The 23,455-nt window shown below is 44.4% G+C and overlaps 1 protein-coding gene across 2 annotated transcripts in view; it reads left to right on the top strand.

Moving 5' to 3' along the window:
- The window catches only part of meis1a (Meis homeobox 1 a), a 34,354-nt gene extending 11,205 nt beyond the window's left edge, over positions 1–23,149 (top strand). The window contains exons 9-15 of one of the 2 annotated variants that reach the window (XM_074696331.1): positions 59–170; positions 7,565–7,710; positions 14,963–15,039; positions 19,099–19,157; positions 21,409–21,501; positions 21,571–21,684; positions 22,551–23,149. In XM_074696331.1, coding sequence (XP_074552432.1) covers positions 59–170; positions 7,565–7,710; positions 14,963–15,039; positions 19,099–19,157; positions 21,409–21,501; positions 21,571–21,629 — 546 coding nt within the window. In that variant the 3' untranslated portion in view covers positions 21,630–21,684; positions 22,551–23,149. Of the gene's footprint in view, positions 1–58; positions 171–7,564; positions 7,711–14,962; positions 15,040–19,098; positions 19,158–21,408; positions 21,502–21,570; positions 21,685–22,514 lie in introns of both variants that reach the window. The other variant, XM_074696338.1, reaches the window with a different exon arrangement.
- Positions 23,150–23,455: the final 306 nt, after the last annotated feature.

Raw genomic sequence — 23,455 nt, 5'->3', positions numbered from 1 at the left:
TAAAGCTGGGCAGGGATCGTTCACGTCACTGACGAGGTCTTTGGCGTCTCCTCTGCAGATTTCATGGAGCAGAGACCACGACGACACAGCATCGATAAGATCAGCGGGGACGCCAGGACCATCAAGTGGTGGACACACGTCTCACAGTGGAGACAACAGCAGCGAACAAGGTGAGGATCCTAAACACGTAAAACTCTTTTTCCTGATCCCCGCAGAAAAACGGGAGCAACAACCACACAAGTCATAATCACTCCGAAAACAGGCTCAGGATCGTTCCGGAATCTTTTTTTTTAATGACCATAGCCACTCTGAGGAACATTCCGGAATCTTTTCTTTATGACCAAAGCCATTCTGAGGAACGTTCCGGAATCTTTTCTTTTTGACCAAAGCCATTCTGAGGAACATTCCGGAATCTTTTCTTTATGACCAAAGCCATTCTGAGGAATATTCTGGAATCTTTTCTTTATGACCAAAGCCATTCTGAGGAACATTCCGGAATCTTTACTTTATGACCAAAGCCATTCTGAGAAACATTCTGGAACACCTTTCCTCCTGTGTAATCACGTTTTCCTCCTGAAGGATGGACTTCATGGTCCTGATTGTTGGACTTTGAGTGTCTCTCTGACTCCTGCTCACACAGATTAAAAGCCTCAACATTTATTTTACAAACTCCTGACACATTATTAATCAAGTTTCACACGTTCGCATCACCAAAGCAACATTCCTCCAGTCGTCAGGTGTTATAGAGTGTGTTACAGAGTGTGTGTGTTACCGCGTGTTACAGTGTGTGTTACAAAGTGTGTTACGGTGTGTAACAGACTGTTTTACAGAGTGTGTTAGCCACCCTGCACACCGCACCGGGCTCATTTCTTCTGCTGGTTTCAGGGTTTGTGTTTTTTTCCCTACACTGGATTAAATGTGGGTGAGCCTGATGTGTGTGTGTGTGTGTGTGTGTGTGTGTGTGTGTGTGTGTGTGTGTGTGTGTGTGTGTGTGAGTGTGTGTGTGTGTGTGTGTGTGTGTGTGTGTATGTGACGGTTTGTGAAAAGCAGCAGTGGTTCCACGATGTGTCTGACCTGAAGTGAGTTTGAAAATAAAAGGAGACGTTGGAAAAAACCGAGGCAGTGAAAGAGCGTGATGAAGGCTGACAGACGACCTGAGCTTTGAGTCCAGCTGGAAAGAAAGAAAGAAGGCTTTATGTTTCTGAACACACACACACACACACACACACACACACACACACACACTTGAGGGGAAGTAGGAATAACACCAGCACTCACACTAACGCACTCGTTAACATCAATTGATGTAATTTATAACTGCATACACATCCTTCAACTGAAGCAGAAAGCTAACCTCAGACTTAAAGAGGGGGTATATGAGGCCCAGCACCAGATCTTCATAAGACCTGCAAGAATGATGATGTCATCACATCATGGGGTAGGGCCTCAATCACCAAGGCTACAGAGGATTATGTATGAGCTGTGAGTCATGTCAAGGTGATACGGGGGCACCAAAGGGACAACATAAAGACTTGAAAAAAGCACAATACCCCTCTTTAAACACTGTGATCATCTCAGCAGCTTTAGAATTTAAAAAAAATGTTACTGCATTAATTAAAAAAACAATGAATCATTTATTTCATTTATTCTGACAGGTGAATAAATCTGTCTGATGCTGCTCTGATCTGAAACTCAAACTGAAACTCGAGACGTTTGTCACAAGCACTAACGAAGCTTTGGGTTAAATTAAAGGCTTTTATTTCTCCTCTGAAATAACATGAGAGCTTAGGGTAAAAAGTTTATGGAATCATAAATCCCACACATGTGGATTTATATGAAATTTTGGGGTTTGTTGATGAAATATAAAATATTTTTAGATTTTTGGCACCTCCTCATATTTTTCTGACACAAAACAAAGGTTTGTCTTCTTCACTGACTGTTTTTGGCTAAAGAAAAATAATATCTGATTCAAAACACGTAAAACACACAAACTGCTTTTATGAGCTCTAATAACACACACACACACACACACATACACACACAAACACTCAGTGCAGTCCTGGTCTCAGTCCAGCTGGTCCCGTTAGCTTGCATCTGTTAGCACGCCAACAGAAACAGTCCCTGTGGTTTCTCTATCTGCAGCCCACATTTACAGTTTTACACCGCCGTGGGGAGACCGCCGCCGCTTCACCTGACAGTCTGACCTTTATAAACTCAGCGCCCGCCGTGACTGAAGGAGATTTACTCAGAGATCTGTTAATCAGGCATGACCAATTAAAACATGCATCAGCCTTAATCATGTGATGGAGGTTGGCGCTCTCAGATCATTGGCGCTCTCGGTACGTTGGCACTTTAAGACTGTTTTCTGTTTTAGAAACATCAGCCTGGCCGAGTGGAGGTTTCTGTGTTTGGATGATTAATGAGGACGCTGTGGAATAAAAACTCCAGATGACTCAGTCATTTCTGCAGCTTTGTGGAGCTGCTGGTCTTTGGATGGTGTTACTGGGAGCTGTGGTTGGTCAATGAGCCCTGTTCGACTCAGGGTGATTTGGAGAAATACATCAGGGCTCTCAGTTTCTCAGTTGATCTGTTGGTCAGTAAGTTAGTTTTGTAAGTCAGACGGTCATTGATCAGCCTGAGTGGTCTCTTGGTTGGTCCAGATTGTTGGTTTGATGGTTAACCAGCTTTTTGGTTGGTCTCTCTGGTGGTCATTTGTTGAATTGGTTTGTGGTCTCTTGGTTGGGTGATCATTCAGTTAGTGAAATGGTTACTTGGTTGGTCTCAAGATTGTTTTTGTTGTCTTGGTTTGTTTATTGTCTGGTTAAGAGGTCACTTGGTTGGTTCCTTGGTCGATCCTTAGGTCGATCTTTTGGGTGGTCATTTGTTGGTCCCTTGGTCGATCCTTTGGTCGATCTTTTGGGTGGTCATTTGTTGGTCCCTTGGTCGATCCTTTGGTCGATCTTTTGGTTGGTCCCTTGTTTGGTCTCTTGGTTGGTCCCTTGGTCGATCCTTTGGTCGATCTTTTGGTTGGTCCCTTGTTTGGTCCCTTGGTTGGTCCCTTGGTTGGTCCCTTGGACAATCCTTTGGTCGATCTTTTGGTTGGTCCCTTGATCAAACCCTTGGTTGGTTAGATTTGTGATAGAGTGATTCCTTGGCTGGTTGCTGGTTTTAATGGACTCTTAGTTTTTCAGTTTCTGGACAGATTGGTTCCTTGGTTCCTTGGTTCTTGGGTTTAATGGTCTATGGATCGAGGTTGAAGTTGGTCCCTCTGTGGTCATTTGTTGGGTTAAGTGGTCTCTTGGTTTGTTGATCATACAGTTGGTTGAATGTTTTTTTGGTTGGTCTCAAGATTGTTTTTAGGGTCTTGGTTTATTTATTGTCTGGTTGAGTGGTTTCTTGGTTTTCTGGTCTCTTGGTTGGTCTCTTGGTTGATTAGTTTTGTGGTTGGTTTCACAGGTTTCGCCCTCTGTTTACAGGGAAAGAGACCCAACCTTGATCCATCATGAGCAAAAACTCTGAAGCGTTTGATTTCCAGCTATTTTTTTAAGTCTTTGCTGTCTTCTTTTGCTCTCTTTTTAAGTTCTTATTATTCCATGGTCCACTGACCGGTCAGCTGGTTGGTGGGTCTGTCGGTTGGTCCACCTGTTGGTTGGTCAGTCGGTCTGTTGTTTGGCTAATTGCTCAGGGGGTTGGTTGGTTTCTGTTTCATCAGTCTCTTTGCTGTTAAGTCTGTTGGTCAGTGGGTTTGTAGTTTGGTTGGTCTCTTCCTGTTTCTGTCCGGTGGTTGGTTGGTTGGTCGGTCGGGACCCTGAGGATGGAGTTGCCTGGTCTCTGCGGTCTAACGGACTCTGAGGAGTCCCTTCAAACAGGGAACAGCAGAGGAGTGGACCCGTCCTGTCCATGTCTCGGGGCCTCACGGTGAATTCAGAAACACTCATATGTTTTTAAAATCTCTCAGCGGGAAACGCGGTGTTCATTTTCATGGTTTGATTCCAGGCCTGAGCTCAGCAGTGAGGTCATCTTTACGAGGGCGTCCCATTGGCTTTTATTTATCTAACCCCGCCCACCGTGACCAGCAGAGAGGCAGAGAGGGGAAATGGACCGTGGTGGAAAATAAAGACTCTCCCTCTCTGAGCCGAGCGTTCGTCCAACAGACCATGGAAAATAAAAACCTGAACAAACCGTTCTTAAAGAGCCGAGCCGGGAGGAGGCAGGAGGCCGCCTGAAACTCTTCATTCGTTTGTTTCTCTGTCGTTGGAGCAGAAACATACGCAGGAAGGCTTCAAATGAAGCTGTGATTCTGTGAAAAAAACTTTGATGTTTGTTTAAACTGAACAAAACTCAGAGAATCAACTGTGATTTAATGAGAAGCTGAAACATTTTTAATCTTCTTTCACTACATTTATCCTGAGGATGTGGACTTGTTAAGGTTTCCTTTTGATTGGCAGAAAAAAAAAAACTGTGAGAATGGCTTATAGAAAGTCACATTAGAGCAATTTATCCTGGAGAAACTTTCAAAAACTTTCTGTCCCTGATCCTCATCCAGACTCCTGATATTCAAAAACAAGAATTCCTCAAATCACAGAGGACGTGACGCCTGGTTTCACCGCTCAAACACAGCTCTGACCGTGGTTTATTTACATCCAGCAGTTTAACTTTGGAGGGTTTATGTTTTACATGAAATGGAAACAAAACAACACAGAATGAAACATGACAAGGAAAAAGAAAACTCAATAACAGGAAACAAAACATAAAAAAGAATCACAACAAGTGAAAAAGAAAACATAAAAACAAGCTTGGCATTTTAAAAATAGAAAACAAAGAAATAAAAGAATTTAAAAAAAAAAGAGAGAGAGAAACAAACCAAAATCTAAAATAAAAAACAGCAATAAAAAAGAAAACTCAAAAACACAAAACAGGACCAAAAAAAGAAAGAAAAAAGGGAACATGATGAATACAAAGAGAATAAATGAAATATATTTATCATATATACAATTAAAAAAAAAAAAAAAAGAAAAATGTGACAAAAAAAAAAATTAAAAAGGAAACACAAAAGCCAACTGATGATAAATATGTAAATTATAATAAGTAAATAAGTAAATAATAATAATAAATAAGAGATGATATAAATTAATGAAAAAATAAAATAAAATAAATAAATAAATAAATAAATAAATAAATAAATAAATAAATAAATAAATAAATAAATAAATAAATAAAATAAGATTAAAAGGGGTAAAAAAAAAATAAATGAATAACAAAACCCAAAAACACCTTCTTGGTGTAAACATAATATTAGAGCTGGGAATTTCAAATGAAGCCATGACTCCTCTTACTCCTCCCAGTTGAAGGTGGGTTATAACAAACCATTGGCAGGTTGTGCTGGACCTCCTGCTCTGGTGTCTGAGGAGGAAGAGGAGAAAGAGGAGAAAGAGGAGAAAGAGGAGAAAGAGGAGGAAAGGGGCTCTGTAGCGGGCTGAGGGTCTGTAGCGGGCTGAGGGTCTGGAGCGGGCTGAGGGTCTGGAGCGGCCTCGGGAGCTTGTGGTTCGGCCTAATGAGGCTGAGAGCTTGTTTATGGAGTTACGCATCATTTTTATGATTGTTTCCACCTTTTCGGGCCCTGCTGCGCCGCAGAGTCCTGACACTGCTCAGGCTCAGTGAGGCCACGGTCCTCCTCAGATTCTGAGCGGGGCGGTGGGGCCCGGAGCCCCTGCTGCAGGCGGCTGAGGGCCGCGGCCCTAACCTTGGGCCGGCGCTGTTAAAAACACTGAGGAGAAAATGAGGCTCGTTAAAGAGGAGGAGCAGTAAAAACCCCGAGCCGGCAGCTGTCGGAGCTTTCTGCTCCAACGCCGCCCTACGAGCCCCAGTCTGCAGGGACGGGGTCAACAAGGGGGTCAACAAGGGGGGCAGCTGGACCTGACTGAGGGGTCACAGGTCTGAGTCCACTCATCAGCTGCAGAAAGGTGTGCTGGAGGGAGGGACCGGCTCTACCCGAGTCTGTGAGGGACAGGAAGGAGCTGAGAGGACTCAGGGGGACTTCTGAAACCTGCTCATGAGAGCCAGGAGCTGAGAGAGGTCCCCAAAACCAGGACAGACCACAACGATCAGCTGGTCCCTTCAAATCTGACCCCCCCCCCCCCCCCCCCCTCATTAACCTCTGTGTCTGTCTGAGCAACAGATACAGGTCTAAATATACGGTAGCCCTGAGGTGACAAACAACAACAACACATCAGAACACACCACATCGCAAAACTACAGATGATACAAGAGCAAGAGAAAACACAACAATATAAAAAGAAAACACAACAGTTAAAGAGAAAACACAACACTTAACAGAGAAAACACAACAATATAAAAAGAAAACACAACAATATAAAAAGAAAACACAACAGTTAAAGAGAAAACACAACAATTACAGGAGAAAACACGACTTAAAAAAACAAAAAAACACACAAAAATTAAAGGAGAAAGCACAACAAATAAAAGAGAAAACACAACAGTTAAAGAGAAAACACGACAGTTAAAAGAGGAAATTTGACAATTAAAGGAGAAAACCCGACTTTAAAAAAAACAGTTAAAAGAAAAAACACAACAGTTAAAAAGAAAACACAACAGTTAAAGAGAAAACACGACAGTTAAAGAGAAAACACAACAATTAAAGGGGAAAACACGACTTTAAAAAACACAGTTAAAAGAAAAAACACAAAAATTAAAAAAACAAAAAAACACACAAAAATTAAAGGAGAAAGCACAACAAATAAAAGAGAAAACACGACAGTTAAAAAAGAAAGCACGACAGTTAAAAGAGGAAATTTGACAATTAAAGGAGAAAACACGACAGTTAAAAAAAACACGACAATTAAAATAGAAAACAAACAGTTGAAAAAGAAAGCACGACAGTTAAAAGAGAAAACACATCAATTAAAAGAGAAAATTAACAGTTAAAAGAGAAAATAAACAGTTAAAAGAGAAAACAAGACAATTTAAGGAGAAAACACAACTATTAGAGAAGAAAACAAGAATTGAAAAGAGAAAACACAGCTTAAAAAAAAAACATGACACAAAGAGGAAAACAAACTTTAAAAGAGTAAAGAAAATAACTTCCAGAGAAAATATGACACCAAATAAAGTTACCACAAAATAAATGAATTAAGCAGAAACAAAACCAGACGGAAATGCAAAAAATAAAAGAGAAATCGCAAAATGAACAAAAAATGATGCAAGGAGGAGAAAACAGGAAAACTTTAGGAGAAAACTCAGCAACTAAAGGAGAAAACAAGACAACATGAAAACTAAGAGAGAAAACAGGAAACAGATCAGAAAAGAAAACTCACCAACAGGAAAAAAACCTCAACATTCAGGGTTTTTTTCCTGGTTCAGGTTCATTAACACTGTTGTTTTTATTTTTGATGTGTTTGGCCCTTCAGGCCCACCGTACACTCACCTTTCTACATCCAGCAGAAACCCTTAGTCCCCTCCTTACGATCCAGGCCACATGTTGGTGAGTGTGTCTCTCAGACCGCCACAGGAAGTTTGACCTGTTTCTTCTTCGTTTGTTGTCCAGGCGACCTTCTGGATAACGGCATGGCGTCTCCCAGCACGGGGGACGACGACGACCCCGACAAAGACCGACTGCACAACAAGAAAAGAGGAATCTTCCCCAAAGTGGCCACGAACATCCTGAGAGCCTGGCTCTTCCAGCACCTCACGGTTAGTCCCCGATGGCGTCCCCGATGGCGTCCCCGATGGCGTCCCCGATGGCGTCCCCGATGGCGTCCCCGATGGCGTCCCCGATGGCGTCCCCGATGGCGTCCCCGATGGCGTCCCCGATGGCGTCTGTGATGGTGTCTCCACAGTCTGACACTCTGTACCTTTATTAATGTTTTAACTCCATGTGTGTGAAATATGAAAAGGTTCAACACCCCCTCTTTAAGCACAACAAAACCCTCATACCCCCTCTTTAAACCCGCGTTAGTCGATGTGTTTTCTGTGAGGATGAGGCAGTGAGGCAGGAGCTGCTCCTTAGTTTGCTGACACACACACGTGGTCGGGTTAAACCCGGCGTGATCTGTGGAGAGGATCACGTGTGTGTGACCGTGGAGGCTCTGAGGGATTACAGAGAGGAGACGTCTCTGGTCGCTCCACGAGGGGAAGAACCAGAACCAGAGGACAGGATCCAGATCTTTATGAGCTCAGAGCTGAAACCAGTCCTGAAAGTCCCGGTCCTGACTGACTCATGGGTTTGGCTAAGACCTGACTCCCTCCCCTCCATCATCAGCTCCTCCCCCTCCTCCCCCGCCTCATCCAAACTGGGAGAGGCTAAATCTATCCTTGCCCTGCAGGGGAGGAGGCCGCTGCCAGGACTCTGAGCTGAACCTGGAGGACAGAGAGTCCTGCAGCAGATGGGAGGTGAGAGGAGTGAGGGGGGGAGGAGGGGAGGAGGAGGGGGGGGGGCAGGTACCTGAGGAGGACACATGAAGGAGGCGAGCAGCCAAAGGTTGAGGACGTGTGAAGAGCAGCAGAGCAGTCAGCGTAAGAAAACTACAAAACAACATGGAGGCTGTTTGACAACGAGTCGTCAATCAAACTTTATTCAAATTAAAACTTTATTTAAAACAAACCAACAAACTGTGAAGCTCTAAAAATGATGCATCAGAGCAGGAAACGGATCAAAACAAGAAACAAAGACCTGAACACGACACAAGGACGCCAAGGACAGATTAAATAAAAAAAAGGATGCTTCATAAAAAATAAAGTTTAAAAAAACAAAACAAAGAAATAATTAAAGAAAAATTATTTGAATAAAGTCACACTGAAATAACATCTGAAATAAAACAATATCTCAATCAATGAGATCAGAGAAATCAAACTACAGGAGTTTGATACAGAAACAGTGTTACAAAGATCTGGATTAACTGTTTAGACCTGGAGTCTGTTTTTAACTGGATCCAGATTCAAAGTTAAATCCAGGACTAGCTCTCCAAGGGAGCAGGTGGTCTCAAGACCAGAGGATGGACAGGGTGAGTGGGACTTGGACAGGAAAGAGGGGGGTCCTGCTTTGGAGGGAATTTAACGCAGTGATGTCACTTCCTCTTTAAAAAGCGTGAACACGCAGAGAAAAAACTCCTGACATGATGCAGAGAAACAACTGAAGTCAAACACGAGAACCCTGAAAACCTGCAGCTTCCTCAGAACCACAGCCCAGGCATGCTGTTTACACACACACACACACACACACACACACACACACACACACAGACACACACAAACACACACACACACACACACACACACACACACACAGAGTTTTTATTTGTGGTGCTATGGAGTTAAAGGAGCCTTGCTTCTTCTCGACTCCCCAACAAACCTGGAACATGATCAGGTGGAGGGTGTGTGTGTGTGTGTGTGTGTGTGTGTGTGTGTGTGTGTGTGTGTGTCTGTGTGTGTGTGTGTGTGTGTCGGGATCTGCAGTAAACCCTGGACAGACCTGGGAACTTCAAAGCCAACACTAAGGATCCGCTCTGTACAGGACTGGGCCTCCTGATCCAGATCAGGACAGATGAGTTAGCAGGAAGCCGCTGCTCTGACCCCGCCCCCCCTTCCTGCCCTCCATCCATCAGGGTTCAGAGGTCGGCGGGACACCTCCATCCATCCATCAGCAGCTGTTTACAGCCTCAGCGCTGCAGATGTGGGTGACGGCGAGGCCACGGCGAGGCCACAGCGACCCGCAGGCACCAACACGTGTTGAGGCGCCTCCCAGCAGAGGAGGAGACACACACCGCACTTTTTTACTCAGCCGAGTAAATTTAACTCCATCATGTCAGATTCTACTGGTTCCTGTTTGTGGTCTGAGTAAATCCACCAATCAGGCGTCTGGAAACAGTCTGCATGGAGAGCAGCAGCAGAAGGAACTGCTACCTGCTATCGATTAGCTGACAAGGGTATCTGCATCCAGCTAACACGCAGACTACCAAGGACACGGTTGGTCTGAGGAAACAAAAACAGGATCAGGCTTTACTGATCCAACCTGTACCAAACTGTACTGATCCAACCTGTACCAAACTCTACTGATCCAACCAGTACCAAACTCTGCTGATCCAACCCGAACCAAACTCTGCTGATCCAACCCTAACCAAACCATACTGATCCAACAAGTACCAAACCGTACTGATCCAAACTGGACAAACTGGACTGATCCAAACTGTACCGAACAGTACTGATCCAACCCTTACCAAACTGTACTGAACCAACCCGTACTGATCCAAACCATACCAAACTGGACTGATCCAACCCGTACCAAACTGTACTGATCCAACTTGTACCTAACTGGACTGATCCAAACCAGACCTAACTGGACTGATCCAACCTGGACTGAACTGAAATCATTCAACCAGAACCAGACTGTTCTGAATCCTCAGGTGTGTGTTACAAAAAATGATTGACGACACATCAGACAACGTGGATGTACCTCTGTGATGTCACTCATCTGTTTCTGAAGCACAGTTTGAGGCCGGGTAGGATCCAGTGCGTCATGTTGGGAGACATTTTCTGGAAAAGCTCGACCGGTTTGAGCCCTGCTGACTCCAAAGTTTGAGGACCTGGGGTCGTCTGAAGAGGGCGTGAAGAATGGGCGCTCTGAGCTCTGGTGGTTTAAAGGGTCAACGTGTGGCGTGGTGTTTTGGGACCATGTTGGGACTGGGACTGAAAACAGCAGGAAACGTTTCTCTGCTCTGAGATTTGGGCCGAAACTTTCTAACATCAGGAGCTGGGCTCTCTCCCTCCATCTGTCGCCGCCTCGCTTCATCAGGGCGCCGCTCGTTCACGCTGTCAGGACCAAAAGGCCGCTCCAAGATGGATGAGACCACATGCTGGACGTTTCTGTGTGTGTGTATGTGTGTGAGTATGTGTGTGAGTGTGTGTGTGTGTGTGAGTGATGCGGGGTGAGAGGTCAAACAAGGTGACCCCCACAGAGAGCCGGGCCCTGGGGTCCTTGGGGGGCCTGTCACAGAGGTAATGGATGATGTTTTCACTGCAGGGTGGGGGGCTCTGCTGGCTCAGACCTGGACCATGGATCACAGACGCCTTCTGCCAAACACTCAGAGACGGGTACAGAGTCCACGTCAGACAGCGGCCACTAAAACCTCCCAATCACAGGAAATAACTGATGCAGCCTGTTCTCATTACCGTAACTCTTCAACTATTTGGGCAAGAGAAAAAAGAGAAATGTTTCTGAGAGAAGAGAAGATGAGCTCTCTGGATATGATGATCTCTGACTCTAACGACAAAATAACAGAAAAAGACCACGTGTCCTGAATGATACTGAGATAAAGGGTTAAAGGGGGGGTCATTTCCTGTTTTTAGTCACCATTTTGTCCCTCTGGTGACCCCGTAGCCTCTCACGTAATTCACAGCTCAGATAAATCCCAGTTGTTTTCTCACTTCACAACACTTTGTTTTTGCTACTGTCTCTTTAAGAACCCCCCCCCCCTGATTGGCCAGCCCTCTGAAAGCCTGTTGGGGGCCAGAGCTATGGACAGACCTTGGTGATTGAGGCCCGTCCCTCTAATGTGTCGTAAAGTGGTCAGGATGTGATGATGTCATCGTTTCAGCGTGAAGATCTTGTAGCTGAGAGTGCAGGGTACCCCCTCTTTAAAGTCGAAGCGTGTGTGATACTGTCTCAGTTTGTGTCTGTGTATCTGGATGTAATGGGACTGATGTCTGATCCAGATCAGGTCTGTGTTGGTCTGGACTGGGAGCCTCCCGGCAGATTAAAGCCTGGATCAGAGACTCTGAAATTAGCTCATGAGGTCGAGCAGCCCTGAACCCAGCGCCGTGTGTCTTTACTCAAACTTTTAATTTTCCTCCCGCTGTTTGTGACGGCGGTGATGATGAGGCGCTGCTGGGACGGCGGTGATGATGAGAACTTGGCTGAAGCAGGAAGTCGTTTGTCTCCATCGAGGCTGTCACAGCTCCATCCTCGCCCGTCTCGTCCCGTGTCAGGAGGACAGAGGAGGACGCTCTATGTGGTGAACTGGGCCCAGTTCAGACCAGTGACCTGTTATCAGGTCAGAGGGGACACCCAAACCCAAAAACCCAAATTTAGAGGAAATGAGTGAATTAAGCAGCGCAGTGATGTTCATGTTAAAAGAGGAGGACGGTTGCTTTGAGTACCCTCTAGCTTCACGCTGTCGTGTCAGAGATGTTGATGGATTTCAGGCCTTCTCTGGTATCAGCTCTGAATAAACTGTCGGGTGGGCGGCAGTAGAAAGTTCATGTAAAGTTAAGCCATGTTACACAGCGCTGCCCACAATAAATAAGGTCTGACCGCGACAGCTGACAGCCGCAGAGGGTTTCCTCTTCATCTGCCAACCTGAACCAGCTGCTGCCCATCCTCCGCGGCACGTCGCGGCCCGTCCCTGACCCAGATAGCAGCACTTTCAGGAGCTATTTTCACACTGATGTAACACGCGGCGCTGCTAAAGTTCAGACCCATTAAACTCTGCGGAGCATCTTCACACGCTAGACGCAACGTTTGTTTGAATTTCCAGCCTTGACCTAATCAGCTCAGAGAGAGGATTTGTTTTCACCGGTTGATTAGAAACAACCTGATGTCAGAGCATGACAGTTCAGAAAAGTGACGTCAAAGTTTGAATATCTGACCAACAGTCTGTGTCTTAACACTCAGTGCTCCAAATAAAACATCATCTCCTGGAGACGCTTTTATTCAGGAAACTCAACTACAACTGTTTTCAGTACAGTATTACAGATGAGACGAGTTTCAACCATAATGGTGATTGCACAGATACAGGTACAGAGTAAGGAAACAAGGTTTGTCCTCTCACCAGAAGAGTAACGAGCAGAAAAACAAGTATCTCTGTAAGGTACAGAGTAATTACAGTCATTTACAGATAACAGCAAAAAGATGCAAATTACTGGCTGTTTGGGTGGGTAACTGGGTTGCTATAAATATAACTCAATGCTATAAAAAGAGGTATATTGTACAGATCATTTATACAGATTAGTACAGTGAACATACTGTACATGTATTTGCATATGCAAATGCATATCTATCTATCTATATATATATATATATATATATATATATATATATATATATATATATATATATATATATATATATATATTAGGGCTGGGCAACGATTAAAACTTTTAATTGTAATTAATCGCATGATTCCCCTGATTAATCATAATTAATCGCATTGTGAAAGTGCCATAACATCTGTCATGCAAACACTAAATCAGTACTTGTTAAACAGTAATAGTTAAATCACATATTTAGTGCAATTTAAATTTACAAAATGTAAATACAAAATTAAAGCTTATTGCCACTGTCAGGGCATTAAAGTGATACTCAGGGATGGAACAAGTTGGGTCCTATCACAAGGTTTAGGGCAGAAATTACCCCTACAGCAGTGATTTTGTGCAGCAGAAGCCCAGAGCGCTCGCACCAAACACCCCCTCCCTGCTCCTCTGCTGGTTTCCTCTGCACTCAGACGGGGCCATATTTTACTTGACCAAAAACACAAATAAACGGACTCCCACCAAAAACTCTGATATCGGTCTGCATTCTCGCTTTATTTAGAGAATTTTCAGCGCGTTACTTTCACACAAAAACACCGCTAAATAAGGCTCTAGTTCTCATCGTGTCTCTTCGTCCTGGCAGACTACCTGCGTTTGTTTTATACTTGGAACGCTGCACGTGGACTGATACACTAAGCAGCGAGCGCCTTAAAGTTCCGTGGCGTTGCCCCTCTTTTCCATGCTTGTTTTGGTTACTCATCGTGTTTTTCCGCCAATTTCACTTCCTGTTCCACCGCGGTCAGTAACAGACATTTACAAAATAAAAGCATGTGAGCAACATGCACTAATGTGTTATAAAATATTCAACGGCGTTAATAGATTGACGAGTTAACGCAAAAATAATCGCGTTACCTTGCCCAGCACTAATATATATATACTAACACACACAGACATACACACATATGTGTGTGTGTGTGTGTGTGTGTGTGTGTGTGTGTGTGTGTGTGTATATATATATATATATATATATATATATATATATATATATATATATATATATATATATATTTTTATAATAAAAAAATAAAACATTTGAAAAAAGAAAAAAAAACAAAGAAAAATGTGACGAGGAATTTTTCTAGAAAACAACAACTTGCAACTAATAATTTTACTGGTGCTTGTGCAAAAATTAAATGTTGGGGAAAAATTGAAGATAATAAAAGGAAACAGTCCACGTGTTTGTTGTTACACATTTTCCTGTTTAAAGACAGGAAGATATTTAAGCATTTGAGCCCAGAATCTTTTAGTTCCTATTAAAACAGTCCCCAGAACCAAAGGGTTCCTGTGGTCCATCCTTGGTCTGTCAGTGGGGCTTAAGACCAAGGTATCTTGAAGGCTTTGAAGAACTGGGGCCCAGCCCGTGTCCACATTCTGTACAAAGTCCCCACAAGTTTAAAAACACAGAACCGGGTCAGCACACACTGCGTACGTCCCATGTTTGCTGATAGACAAACACAAATACACACACAGTGTAACTCCAGGGGTGTGTTGTGCTGCCTCAGGTGTGTTCTGATCCTCTACTGAGAAACAAGCCTGAACGAGGCCCTCACACACACACACACACACACACACACACACACACACACACACACACACACACACACACACACACACAGAAACACACACACACACAGAAACACACTTAGCCTAATTAACAGGAGTCTCTCCGCTTGGCTTCCCTCTCTAATTGGCTCGCCGTTTCTTCCCATTAATTACGCTCCATTTCATTTCCTCTTAATGATCCTGGCCCCACCCCCTTCTTTGAAGCTAATTAGCAGCTTTCACTGACACGAAGAAGTAAAAACAACCCTGTGATGTCACTTAGTGGTAGTGAAAGCGTCTGTTTTGTGTCCCTCTGCAGCACCCGTACCCGTCAGAGGAGCAGAAGAAGCAGCTGGCTCAGGACACCGGCCTCACCATCCTGCAGGTCAACAACTGGTGAGTTCAGCAACGCTGCGCTGTTGTTGTGTTCAGGAAGTACGCCCCCCGGAGGCCGCTTAACGCTAATGATGTGTAAGGATGAAATCCCGTAGGTGGCGGCAGGAGGAGGCTGTTAATTGGAGGGTGGAGGTGTGGAGTGAGGTAGAGACCTTGTTGTGTTTACTGAAACACAATTACAGACGTCATCAGGTTTGACTGGGGGGGGTAAACACACACTCAGCACACGCTCAGAGCTCGATGTGCTTACAGAGAAATCACCTGCTCTGACTGATATCCTGCTCTGAACCGGTCTGGAAACATTTCTGCTGCAAAGATCGGCTTTTTGAATGGCTGTCTATGTGCTTTCTAGTACTTCTGCAGCCAGCCTCTAGTGGACACTTGAGGAACTGCAGTTGTAAACATCTCTGTATCAGCTTCATCTCTCCACTTGGCCCAAAGCTTACGGCTGTGTTTCATAATTCGTCATTTTAAATGGAAAAGGTGACTTTGAGAGGTGAGAGGGTTCCGGAATGTTTCTGAGGTCTTTAACTTTGTGTATAAAGGAACGTTCCGGAATGCTGCGGTCCAAAGTGCCTTAAAGAGACAGGAGCTGACATAAAAGCCAGCTGCAGGGAGACAATGGGCTCTACGCTGATTGGCCTGAGGATGTCTGGGTGCTTCCTGTTACTGACAGAAACATCAGCGATGACAGCAGACGATGTTATGATGGCAGAGATTAAATAAATAAGGTGTTTGCTGTGGTTGAGTCTGTCAGTGATATACAACAACCGTCCAGGAATCTGGTACAACACCACGTAAACATTTTTATAAAGGCTGTGAATTTTATGTGTCTTCAAATCTTTGACTTTTGAATATGCTAACATTAGCTAGCCTAAGCTAGAAGCCTTGCTTTGGAGTTTAAAGTTCTGACTCTGTTCTGCTTCAGGTTGATCATTCTTTTAAATAAGTTTAATCATCTGTTTAAACCTCCTGCTTTATGTGTTTGTGCTTTTATTAGAGGATCAGGTTAAAACAGAGCTACGCATGAGCACACTGACACGCTAATCTGTCACTAGAGATTCAAACACCATACATTCAACATGTTGTACCTCCAGATTCAGGTTTTATATCATTTTGGTTCATTGGGAGCTTCTAATGGACCAAAATAGTATGAAAGCCTACATACATAGGGAACTGCATTAATATGCTAGCAGTTAGCATACAGTGATATAACCTAGGTTTTTAAGCGGAATTCAGCTTTCACACTGCAAAAAACTGAAATCTAATCACAACACCACGTTAAGCAAGATCAGAATCAGAAACCGTTTTATTGCCAAGTACATTTGCACATACAAGGAATTTGACTTGGTGTGTTGGTGCAACAGCTAACAAGAAAATAATGCAGAATTACCTTCTGTAAAATAGAATATAGAGAAGGTTAAGAAATAAAATACACAAATATGCAGAAAAAAAAAAAAAAAAAAATATATATATATATATATATATATATATATATATATATATATATATATATATATATATATATATAAAACAAAATAAATTAAAGAATATTTATAGAAAATAATAACAATAATTATAATAATAATAATGAAAATAATAATAATAATATAACGATAATAATAATAATAATAATAATAATAATAATAATAACAATGATGATAATAATCATAATTGTAATAATAATAATGATAATAATTTTATAATAATGATAATGAGAAAAGGAGGAGACAAGGAAAATAAATAAAGTGGGGTCACTTTGTTTTGATTTTATTGATTTTCTGCTTGTCAAGCACTTGCTAAGTGCTTCACAAGTTAAGCCTAATGACACTTTTTTTATTTTTTAGAAATAGGTTATTAGCGCTCGCTCTGGTGTCAGGTTTGATACTGACTGCGCTGAGTTTAGTTTGTTTTTAAGAAACAACTGAGAAAAGTTCCCACATCACGTAATCATCTCTACAGCGACTGTGTGTTGATCTGAGGATCCATTTAGGATCCAAGACTCTTGAAGTCGCGTTAGAGACTCAACGTGGACTGGTTCTTCTGCATTTACGTTATCCCTGTTCTGACCCGTCCGTACAGCTCCTCTTCCTCCTCCACCACCTCCTCCTCTTCCTCCTTCTTGTTTGACTCCACTTTCTTTGTATTCAACTTCAAGACTTTTCTCCTCTTGTCAAACTTTGTGTGAGCTGATTTATGAGCTGTGTGTGTGTGTGTGTGTGTGTGTGTGTGTGTCAGTTGGTGTAAATGGCATTTTCATGGCAAACAGCTGGACTGGTTTATTTAAACACAGTCATTGTGGAGGGGGGGGGCTGACCTGAGAATGACACGCGGGGTGGGCGGGGCTTCGTTTTACAAGCAGTGGGGTTAGTGTGTGTGTGTGTGTGTGTGTGTGGTGAGTATTGTGGTGGTGTAGGTGGTTGGTGTCAGAGGCCGTTGAGGTGTTTGGATTCAGCGCTGAAAACAACAAACTGAGTTTTTTGAGAAGTTTTCCTGAACAGACTGAGACCAGAGTACTTTAACCTCCCTGAAACCACACAGTTTGAAGTTTGTTCACTTCTGACAGTTAAGCCAGGGTATGACTAGGAAGAAAAACATTCAAAGAATTTCAAAATAAAACTCGGAATTTGGCTGATTTTCAAAATAAAATCAGGAAGTGACTTTCTGTGTGTAGACCACATAGGGCTGCACTACAAAAAAAAACGATATCTGGATATCATCAATATACACTTCAATACGTCACCACATATTCACTTCCAATATGGCCGCTACAGCTGATCTGCTTTAAAAACCTGTTCCAGAAACAGACGGTGACGTCGGGGAGTTACATCCATTACCACATTTTGATAATTAAAAAAAAAAATCAGTTGGTTTAAAAATGATGCTTCTTATTGATCACTAATTTAGTTAATTTAGTTCACTGTTATGATTTTTTTTTTTTTTGTCCGTTATTTGTGTTTTGTTGCGTGGACCACAGGAAGAGCAGCGAGTACTTTGCTGACGAGGATCTGAAGATACAATGACGCCCTCAGCATCAGATGTTTACTGTTCGGAGGGAAACCCTGTGCCTATAACTGTCCGTAACTCAGCACACGGCTCTTAAATTAGCCCTTTCAGTCGTTTGCGCTCGCCCCTGCTGGCCTGGCATGGTTTTACAGGTGTCTTTGGACAAACAGTGAATAAACACCAAGAAGAGCTGTGAGTGTGTGAATGTGAGCTTCAGTGACACGAATCAGAGTCAGACCTCCTCCTGCTGTCCTCTGGATCTCACCCGTCCTCCCCCCCTCTCTCTCCCCCCCCCCCCCCCCCCCCCCCCTCTCCTCCTTCTCCTCCTTTTTTGAACTTCTTGAAAAGACGGCCGCAGCTTTTGTTTTCCTGAAAAGGAAACAGGGTTGCCCCCTCCTTTCCTGAGCAAGTTGAAATGGACCCGTCCCACAGGGGGAGGAGGAGGTGGGGTGAGGAGGTGGGGTGAGGAGGGGGAGTAGTTGTAGGGGACATAAATCAAGTGGGGACCTCAGAGCTTTCACTCTGGGGCGGGTCAGGAGGGGTCGACAGGCGGCTCTGGGCTCTGGGCTGAGGAAGACCAGATCGCTCCTCTCCCTCCGCTAAGGGGAACAGGGGGGAGGAAAGGGAGGAAGAGGAGGAGTGAGGGGGTGGGGGTCACAGAAGGTGCCGGGTCAGAGGTCATGCATACCAGGATGATGGCTCCGGAGTGTACCAAGGAGCTGCTGAGGCCCCTGAAGGCAGCACAGACCCGGGTCTGAGGCCTGGCTGTGGTCTACGCTGGTCTGCGCTCTCCTCCTTCTTCTTCTGTGGTTTAACCCCGCTCCAGGGACAAGCGGTGACACCTGTAGGATCCAAGCGTCACCACAGATACAGCCCTCAGCGTCTTCCTCCGTCACACTCAGAAAAACAAGACAGAGGAGGTTTGACGAGGCGTTCAGGTCCTGTAGGGAATCAGAGCTCTGCTTTCCTGAGCTCAGAGGAAACGGCCACTCCACCGTCTGTGTGTTCCTCCTTCTCCTCCTCTTCATCCCTCGCTCTTCTTCTCTGTTTCAGGTTCATCAACGCGAGGAGGCGGATCGTTCAGCCCATGATCGACCAGTCCAACAGAGCAGGCAAGTCTGAACCCGGTCTAGACTTTACTCTTACTCACGGGTCGGTTTTTAATCCTTTAGAGTCAAGAAGTTACACTGCAAAAACTGAAATCTTATCGTGTTTTTTTGTCTGATTTAAAGTCGAAAACATCTTTTTAGACTCGATCTGAGCCACATTCACCTGAAAAAAGTCTGATTTCAAGTTTTTTAAAGACAAGAAATGTCCCAGTACAACCAAAACATCAACATCCAGGCAGAGGAGGGGGTTGAGGCAGGCACAGACACCGACACACATGTATTAAGGTCCACAGGAGACGACTGAGCAGAGTTATTCCTGTAAAAGTTGACTTTTTATTTCTTTAAGAAAGTGAAGTGTTTCTGGGTGAAACTCAGATACTCCAGATAGATAAGGTGTGTGTGAGAGTGTGTGAGTGAATAATGTGTGTGTGTGTGTAAAGAGGCTGAATGAAAGGCTGAATCTGAGCAGTAAGGAGCTGCAGCAGCAGCGTCTTTGCTCTCTCGGCTCCTCGGCGTGTTAAAGCCAACACAGAGGCTTAAAGCGGGGATTGAATGGCCTCTGAACCGCGGCAGGATTAGCTCCAGACAAAGACGCTAATCGCTTTGCCTGACCACTCCATTGAGCATTTTAACCTGGGATTAAAACAAATAGGAGCCCTGCTAAAGCCGGGCTAAAGCAGCGCTAGCCTTTTGGCCCCAGAGCTTTGTTAGCATTAACCCCGTGCTGACTTCAGCACAAAGCCGGGTCCAGGCTGAATGACAGCAGGAGAAACTGTTAAAGACCGGGACCCTGGGAATGGAACTGAGGACTGAAAAACTGCCCCCGCCCCCCGAGATGAAACTTTATCAGGATGGAGTCCCCACGAGGAGGTTTCATTTAAAGTGGGCTCATCACTGATTAATGACCCGCCGCCTCCTCTGCTTCTCCTCCGCTTCTCCTCCCTCCAAAGATCAGACGCTCTGAGAGGAGAGAGGAAAAATAAACTGATGGTAAACAAGCAGAGAGGAATCATGGGAGTTCTCCCATCACCAACGCTCGCTTTATCCACGGACCAGGGAAACAGATCACAGCCAGTACACTGAAAAACAGGGGCCAGGCAGCCCCCCTGATTAGTGTTTAAAGTCAGAAGTTTGAGCTGAAAGTCCAAATTCCAGATTTGTGATGAGAACGAGTATTCCAGAATAATGGTGACTGTCAGATTCCAGAATCCAGACACCAGTCAGGATACCAGAGTCATGATGAGCGTCTAAGTTCTGGAATCATGATTAGAAGAATTTTGGAGTTGTTCCAGAAGTCATCATTCCAGAATCATTATGAAACTAAAAAAAATTACAGGGGACTGGATTGGATTAAAGTCAGGATTCTGGATTTGTGATTTAAGTCACAATTCAATAATCATTAAAAGAGTCTTGATTTTCTGGAATCAGGGGCAAAGTCAGATTTCCAGATTTATAAAGGAAGGCAGAATTCCAGAAGCAGAGTATAAAGTCATTAATTCCACAATCATAATTAATGTTCCAATTCCAGAATCTCGAACAAAGTCAGAATTCTGGAATTAAGATGAAAGTCAGACTTTTAGAATTGTTCAGGAAGTCATAACTCCTGAATCATGGTAAAATCAGGAATATAGGGAATTTTAATTGAAGTCAGGATTCTGGAGCCATGATGAAAGTCTGGATTAAAAAGTAAGAATTTTGGAGTTGTGTTTAAAGTCAGACAGGGCCGAAAAGAAAAATTCTAGATTTGTGATTAAAGCAAGTATTCCAGAATCATGATGAAAATCTAAGATCTAGAATCTTCATGAACTTCAACATTTTGGAAATACAATGGAAGCTTTAATTCCAGAATCATGACGACAGTCAAAGTTCCCAATTCCAGATTATAACAAAAGGCAGAATTCCAAAACCAGGATAAGTGTTTCAGTTCTAGAATCCTGATGAACGTCAGAATCCAGAAATCATGAAGGAAGTCTGACTTTTAGATTTGTTACAGAGCTCATCATTCCAGAGTCATGGTGGAATACGACAAACAGGAAACTGGGATTAAAGTCAGAGTTCTGGATTTGTGATGAAATCATAAATCTGGAATGTGGTCAGAGTAAAAATTCCGGAATCCTGATTAAACTCAAACAGAAATACTCGTGTGATAGACGGCAGCTGTCGGACCGGTCCAATGCCGGCTCACAGTGTGATGTCATCACTGTGGGACAGCGGGCGGCGGGTAATTAATGAGAGTAATGTCCCCTCATGTCAGCAGTGAGCCAGGCGGGACCGTACGGCCCAGACGGTCAGCCAATGGGAGGCTTCGTCATGGACGGACAGACACACATGGGAATCAGACCACCTGGTAAACACACACACACACACACACACCCTCTGAATGTGGACTGGTCTCTGACCCGTGCTGGTCTTGCAGGGCCTCTAGGTGGCGTGGGGATGGGGATGGGTGTGGAGGGACCGTGGCACTACATGTAGACCCACCAGCGCCGCCCTGCAGACCGAGGAGCCGCCAGAGTCCCAGGACCCCTCAGTGAGTACCAGAATGACAGCCTTAAAGGGCCAGTTCACACTAACTTACAGAATCAGAGTCCTCCAGCTCCTCTAGGGGGCAGGTTTCTGAAACATGTGGATGAAGGTGAATATGATGCTGAGGAGGAGCAGACTGAGCTGAAAACTGTCAGGAGGAGGAAACCACACAGAGAGCTCTGAGACTTGTTTCCTGAACAAACATGTCTCCTCCTGCTCCTCCTGCTCCTCCTGCTCCTCCTGCTCCTCCTGCTCCTCCTCTCTAATTAAAGGCACTTCCAGGATCAGGTTTAAAGCTGGATTAATCCCCTGAGATCCCCTGCTCGCTGCTCTAACCACCGATCATTAGACAGAGACACAGAGCGCTCATCCCTTCATTCGATCACACCCCGTCCAATTCCTCCGTCAGCAGTTTGCATTATCAGGCAGGAGGGTCAGTGAACGCAGCACGGGGAGTTGGGGGGGGGGTTACTGAAATGTGTCTGAAGAAGAAATGATTTACTCTCTTTATTCAACATTTGATCCCAGAAAATAAAAACCTGTCAGCTGTCGGTGTGACGGTGTGTTCAGAATCAGAAACATGTTTGGGTCTGAGTGAAGCTTTCTCAGTTTTAGAGCACATTAGCAGATCTTGGTACCTTTCTGCAGAGGGTAGGGGTCTGAGTAGAAAGACCTTCACATCCAGGTGTGGTTTCACATTTTCAGTTTGGGCCTTGTTAACTCTGCTGGTGTGTGAGTCAGTCTGATTTTTCCCCTCAGAGGTTTTGATCCGTATTTTAATGTCCGTCCAGACGTGGTGGATGCTGATTTCCTTCTCTTCGTCTCTCCTCACAGACCTGTCTCTGTGTCGTCCTGTGTTTCCTGTCTCAGGACAGCAGACGTCTCCTGGTTGTGGACTCAGCTGACCGTCGGTGTCTCCGCTCTGTGACCTTCAGTCACCGTCTGAAGCACAGGAACACCGATGGAGGGACAGAAACTGAGGAAACCTGGATCAGGTGGAAACAGCTCCTCTGGATTTGGTCTCTCTGGACTACGGAAGCCTCCAGGGGACATTCCTCTCCTCTGGCAGGTGAAGCTCTGATCTCTGGAGACTTTTTTAACGGGACGTCAGAGACGGCCGACTCTCAGAGGGCGAGAGGCGAGTCTTAGAGACGCTCCGCTGCAGCCTTTGGACGATAACAGACTGTTTCTAAAGAACAGGACTTTGTCTCTTCACACTGTGTGTGTTTGTCTTTTTCACTGACCTCTGACCTCTGACACCCCCCAGACCCTAAAACCTCTGAGTCCTCAAATAAAAACCAGGAGAACTTTCCTCCTTTATTCACGACTGCTTCATGTTTCACACACGGGGTTTGGGCTCCTTCAATTAAAGCTGCAGAGACAAACTCTGCAGGAGCTGCAGGAGATGATAGAGGTGTAGGAGGTGAAGGAGTCTTCCAAGTGGAGCCCTGGTGAAAGCACAGCTCTCTCTAAACCATCAGGGATTAAATCTTGTTGTTCTTTAATGTCAGGTTAGGTTGAAAGGATGAAACGTTTTCTGCGACGATGCTTAAAAACCGTGTTAAACAAATGCAGAGGTGGAAAAACACCAGCGTTCGGTGAGTCCACCAGGAGAACCTGAGGTGGTTTTTGCTCTAACTCTTGGTCCTGTATCATCGTGTTCACACAGCTCGTTCCTCTTTCAGCTCTTCCTGATAACATTTTCTCTTCCATGATTTCAGAAACAAACACGTTTCTTTCTCAGTGTCTCGAGTTTATTTTGTCATCGCGCCTTT

This window comes from Halichoeres trimaculatus, unplaced genomic scaffold (genome assembly GCF_033239565.1).
Source record: "Halichoeres trimaculatus isolate MK-OKI-2021-1 unplaced genomic scaffold, fHalTri1.1 fHalTri1_scaffold_2, whole genome shotgun sequence".
NCBI lineage: Eukaryota > Metazoa > Chordata > Actinopteri > Labriformes > Labridae > Halichoeres > Halichoeres trimaculatus.
The sequence above is the reverse complement of the archived record's forward strand: the minus strand, read 5'-3'. Positions and strand labels throughout refer to the sequence as shown.